At 36.3% G+C, this 6,005-nt stretch overlaps 1 protein-coding gene across 4 annotated transcripts; it reads left to right on the top strand.

Annotated features, from left to right (window-relative positions):
* The first annotated feature begins 960 nt into the window (after positions 1-960).
* LOC103405608 (uncharacterized) lies at positions 961-6,005 on the top strand. 4 transcript variants are annotated; one of them, XM_008346150.4, is made up of 11 exons: positions 961-1,098; positions 1,388-1,456; positions 2,220-2,290; positions 3,064-3,142; positions 3,219-3,293; positions 3,415-3,529; positions 3,619-3,676; positions 3,763-3,834; positions 4,864-4,994; positions 5,066-5,189; positions 5,611-6,005. In XM_008346150.4, exons 1-11 carry the CDS (start codon positions 1,096-1,098, stop codon positions 5,687-5,689), a joined length of 876 nt encoding a protein of 291 aa, XP_008344372.1. In that variant the 5' UTR covers positions 961-1,095; the 3' UTR covers positions 5,690-6,005. The 4 variants fall into 4 exon arrangements, with proteins under 4 accessions (XP_008344372.1, XP_028948487.1, XP_028948491.1 ...); XM_029092658.2 differs by having other exon boundaries at positions 1,058-1,177; XM_029092654.2 differs by lacking the exon at positions 3,619-3,676 and having other exon boundaries at positions 977-1,098; positions 3,783-3,834.

The raw sequence follows: 6,005 nt of genomic DNA, 5'->3' as shown, positions 1-6,005 counted from the left end.
ATTGAAAAAATATTGAAAAATTGGAATAAAAGGAACAGTAGTATGTAAGGGGAAAAAAATGTGAGAAATGGCGTAAAGATGCTTTAGGTATTTATAAGAAAAAAAAATAGAGTTTTAAGTGAATTTAATTTTTTTTGAAATTTCGTCTTGAAAAAAAAAAATCCAACATCAGCTGACGTTAGCTAACCGTTGCTGCTGATGTCAGTGAGCTGGAGGTAGTAGATTAGGCCTTAACAAATGGGCTTATATGGGGGCTAGAAGTAGCCAACCCTAGCCGAAAGGCCATCATTCGGCCCAATGGGCTCCACTTGTTTTTGGCCCAGCCCTCAATTGGAGTTGGTTTTTTTTTTTTTAACAAATCAAGCTAAAGAATGGTCCATGGCCTTTTAGTCACATCTCCAATTGAGAAGGCTAAAGGTCCAAAAACCAACAAATGACCTGATTTGCCCAAAAACTTATCTCCAATCGATGGCTGGACTACAATTCTGTGGAGCCCACCAAACCATTATTTGGCCAAAAGGGCATCGGGCTAGCCAAATGTAACCCCCTTTTAGCCATTTTTTGGGAGGCCAACTCCTCATTTGCAATAATTGATTCACATTTAAGGGCTAGATTCGAAAACATCAAACATAGTTTAATTAAATTAACTAATAAATTTATAGTAAAAACTTAAAATCAATAAATTATTGAGGGGGCTATATTTAGTCTCTTTGGTTGGAGATAACATATGACTATGACCTAACACTATTCATTTAAAATAATTTTTTGTAGGGCTATAATTCTGGACGGAGCTATGTTTAGGTTTTTGGGTTGGAGATGGCCTTAAGTTTTAGGTTTTTTGACCAGGTTGTAGGCTTGTAGCATAAACTATAGAATTCATCCTGTCCGTCCATTTCAATCTAACGGTCACTATGTGTACGCAAAATGTGTATTTAGTGATGTGTATTAAAGAAAACTTGTTTTTCTTAGAGAGAATTGGGCCCATGCTAATTCAGAAGCTGTTAAGGCTTGGCCCATCAAATTTTCGGTAAGAAAATGGAACAAGGGTGAATTCACCTGTCAGTCCTTCCACGGAGACTCTTCTGTCCGAACCAGATGGTACCTCTTCCTCTTCATTTCGCTTGCCTTTGTTGGTTATGATTTGTAAGTCAAGTGTTCGGAAACCGAAAAGAAAAATGTAAGAAAAAGATAAGCCCACCAGGTGCTTGCTGAAATTCCCCAGTGAACTTTAGACTTTGGGTGATAATGTTAAGAAACTCCGAAATTAAGATAAATTATTCATCCGTTGAATCCAATGTCCGGTATAATATGGATGCTGTACTTTATTTGTACACGGGTTACTCTGCGTATATATAAATGGATGTATACCAAATGTTATTGAGCGCAGGAATGTGCTGAGGAGAGAAGCAGAGAGCTAGGCCAAGCGTCTACCTTTTACCGTGCAGTGTACTCAGAGGTGAGATGGACTGTCATATGATCCCTTCATCTTTTGCCACTTATTCAGAAATTTCCTTGAAGAATGTTTTATTTTACATCTTTTCTAATTTTTTGAAGTAATTTTGTTTTAAATGTTTGAAAATTCTAAAATAAGTTCTATCGAAGGACCGAAAGTAAAATTAAAATGCTATTGTTGTTTGTGAGGTGGAAATGAATTTGGCACGTCATTTTTCTCTCTCTGCACACCCTTGTTTATTACTATCCACTGATTCTTCTTTTGGTTTAGTCAATCCAAATGATAGAAATCACGAGGGGTGTGTAGGGGGGAGAAAAAGGGTGTGCAGAAATCACTTTCCAATTCCAACCCCAAATTAAAGGACAAACTTCTCGTCTGGAGTAAAGGCTGGATTCAAAGAGGCCAGGCACACACTTTTTAGTTTTTAACTGCTTCAACTTTTGTTTCCTTTTGTAAAAGTTTGATTCAATTTCCCATTGAAACTAGGAAAACACCAGCACTATGCATGAGAACTTGTTTGAAGTTCTGAATACAGGAGTTAATAATTATTTCATGAGACAAACCTGTATCGTGATGTTCTAACACTACACTTGCACCTAATGTGAAAGCCACTCTGGAAGTTGTTGGCTAGAAGTGGGTTTGCATTATCTTTAAGATTTGGTTACGTAAGAACATTCACTGCTTCACTGATATTCATTAGCACAATGGGTTTGTTATTGTACTACTGTCTGGTACGGTCCTTAACTTGATGATCGTGTAAATGTAGATAGAGGAAGTTGGATGGGAGAATTTAGCAAGGTTTAGTGGAGATCTAACATCTCTCAGCTTTCGGATAATGTAAGATATTACTGTTCACATTCCTCATCCACTAACTTGTTACTTATTCGTTTTGCTTGTGCCAATGTGGAAAAGAATGGGTTGGGGCTTAATTAATTTCTGCTTCATTAAAATGTATTATCCACCAACTTGTAGACAAGGGTCATGATAGTTGGTTTCTAGTATTCCAGATTAAATTTTAGTAATTTCAATATAAGAAAGAAGTGGAGATGTCTTGTTGTCAGAAATGAAAAGTGTTGCCAATTGCCAAACATGGTTGATAAACACATTATGAATCCTGTACTTATCAAATTTTCAAGATTATATATATTCCATGACTAGAAATCTGGTTGCATTATCTGAAGTCTTTCCAGGGCCATCGAGTTGAGAACTGTGTTGATCTTCATCCACAAGCTGTGCCTTCTTGATTGTGTCTAAACCTTCGTCTTTTCAGGATATCAAGGAAATTCTAAAGTGTTTACCTGGGTGCTTGTGGAGTATAAAATCCCAAAGTTTATGATAATAAAAGTTCACTTTGCCATGCATCATACTTAAACGTCTAGTAATTTTTAAATATATACCTTTAAGTCTAATGCAGTACTGTTAGCCTAGCTTATATCAATTCCTCAGAAATTGCTTTAATATTATGTTGTTTAGGGAGATATCTTCCTGAGCATTGAGGCTGTATTTGCAATCAGTTGGACATGAATTTTCTCATTCATTTCTATCCATGTTCACACGTTAGTTCTGTCTTAACCATAGCGGACTTAATCTTTTCTAAATCTGATTAGCAGAGATGGCAAGGGCAGAGTGCATTTTATGGAAATTCAGTTGGATAAATCACATCCCAACTGTCCTCCTTCACTTTCAGCAGTATGTGTTCTTCGAAATTTTTATGGTTAACAGTTCTCCATTTGAGGGATCTATAACATTTAAGTTTCTTCTTCAGGATGTGCCATATTTGTTTAATTTAAAATGGTCATCAAACTCAAGAATGAAAGATGTGGTGCGGCAGTTTAAAAAGGTATTTGTTACTTTCTTTGAAATTGCATACAAAATTTTGCATCAGATATTTTCTATTGTGGATTTCTTTTCTTGGGTTTGGATGTTTTCTAAAGCTATCGGCAATTGGTTCTTGAACCCAGCATCTGGAGAACCTTCAGGCTTTTTGGTCTACTTTGGATGATATTGACAGGTCGCTTTGGGTTGTTGATCCTAAACAAGCATCTCCTGCTGTGTCATATCGCCAAATTATTATAGGTGAGCCATCTTATTCATAAGTATTGGTATTAATAATTCTTCTCCCTTTTTTTTTTGGTGTCAAGTCTTTTGAGGTTTTTGTTTCTCAGGAAATGATTGCTGCATCACATTGTTCATTAATTCCGTTGATCCTAGATCATTACCAGAGTGAGATTCCACCTTGAATCAGTTACTAGAGCTCCTACTTTCTATCTTTTGCTTATCATTCGGTCGTGAGTATCAAGTTGTGTTAGATGTCGTTTTATTGGTTCAGGTCCATTCGTGAATACGTTGAGAAACAAATGGCGAAGAAATAGCAAAAGATGGTAACCATTGCATCCCTTCCTTGTCCTTGATTCTGTATTCTGACTTTGATACTTGTATTGAGGTAGAATATGAATTTTGTGGTGTTGACTGTTGTTACTTTAGAATCATTCTTTTTGACGAATTGTTGTGATTTACGGCTCAAAATTAGGATGATGCAGAAATTAGGTTTATGTTACCTATTTCATTTGGTGTTCTATTTGAGTTTAGATTTGATTTCTTGATTGGACTCCTTGGTTGGTGGAGAGATTTTGCAATTACCTATTTGATTAGGATTTGGATTTACTTCTAATTAGGATTAGGATTCTCATTGTAACCTAAATCCTATGCAATATAAATAGGACCTTAGGGTTAGTTTATTTTGTGTGCCTCACTATTAGTTTAGATAGATTTCTATAATTAGTTTTTGGGTGGAGGTCACCGTTTGGAGTCATGAGTGTGGCAAATTCATGGCTCATTCATATGGCAATTTGGTGAGAATCAATTTGCAAGTTAGAGAACAATTTGGGAGAATCTTCTCCGTTTGTTTGAGTTCTCTACTCGTTTGGTTTAGGATTTGTACTTTGTGGGATTTGGGTTGTGAGAGTTAAACACTCTTTTGTAATCTCCGTTTGTTTAGTGAAGTTCCTCGCCGTGCTTTGCCTATGGACGTAGGCTTTACGCCAAACCATGTTAAATCTCTTGTGTTCTTATTTTGAGATTGTTTGTTTTAGCTTTCGGCTACGATGTTGGTATTTAGTACTTTGTTAGAATCCACTTTTCTTGCGCATAAAAGTACAATGAACTTTTGTTTCCCAATGAACTCTACGTCATCCTTAGGTTAAAGGTTGGGAATTAAATATAAGTTTGCTATGATGGGGTTAAGTTTGTTATAATACTGTTGTCTTTCGATGTTACAAGAATACTGCTGGACCTGTGCTTATATATCATTTACTGAAATGCTCTTTCAATTAATGTTCAAATTTATCTTTTGAGAAGAAAATAACACTGACGGATAATGTGTTTATCATTTATCTACTGTAATTTCATAGGATAAAAGACAAACCATTTCTGGAAAATCTTGAATGTCTTCTGGAGACTCAACTGCCAATGCCCCCTGATGTCGAGAAGAATGACCAGCAAGTTGAATGTGGAATTTGTTATGCTCAGAGTCTACCAATTGGTAATTCTATATAAACATTCTTACATTTTTACCAAGGTTTTTCAGCCATTGACTTGGCAGTTTTAATGTAGATGACGAGCTCAGAGATAAGAGTGGAACCGGGACTGACTATACATGTGATAATACCAGTTGCAACAAGGCTTTCCACAGCATATGTCTTGTGGACTGGTTGCGTTCTATCACCACAACACGGCAGTATGTTTAAGTTTCCTGCATCGTGATTTTCCTTTTCTGTATGCACGAGTGTTGCTTTGCTTGTCATTTTGCAATATTCGATAATAGAAACTCTCAGTTGACATGGCATTGCTCCTTCTTTCCCTTATGAAGCAAACTTATTGCATATGCAAACATTTTCACTGGTAGTTGTTAAAAGAAAACACATGCACTTTCAAATTGAAATCCATCAAAACATTACGTAACAAGGCACAAATTTTATATGGAAGCAGATGAGAACTAGCAGGACGATAGTAATTAGCTTAATCATCAGAACACTTTGACATTCAGAATTATTTGTGCTGTAACCGTCAATCACATGAACTCATAACCTATAGTGGCAAACGCAGGCTTCCTTTTATGGTTTGTTGATTTCTGATATCTGTGTACACTTGCATCACAGGTCATTTGATGTGTTATTTGGAAGCTGTCCATACTGTTCAGAACCAGTTGCGGTGAAAATCAACAGCGTCAAGAGGTAATCTACATCTTCAAGTCCTCCTAATCAAACATCTGTTGATATTCTCATTTCCCTGGAGTGTTCTTCTGCGATGTTCTTACTGGAAGAGCACATACTCTTGGATTTATGTTTATAGTAAATTTTGTAGCAGTGTGGAAATGTGAGTGCTAAAACACGGAAAGCTGTATTGTAACTTTGTAAGCAACATCCGAATACGTTAGACTCACCTCATTTCTAGTACTGTCCTTATCCCACCAGAGCTCAACACTCAAATCATTTGTACTACCTATCAATTGTTGAAAAGTAGTTTCTTATCCAATGACATGCTCACTTGATAA

Source organism: Malus domestica, chromosome 02 (genome assembly GCF_042453785.1).
Source record: "Malus domestica chromosome 02, GDT2T_hap1".
Taxonomy (NCBI): domain Eukaryota; kingdom Viridiplantae; phylum Streptophyta; class Magnoliopsida; order Rosales; family Rosaceae; genus Malus; species Malus domestica.
This window is presented reverse-complemented; position numbering and strand designations above follow the sequence as displayed.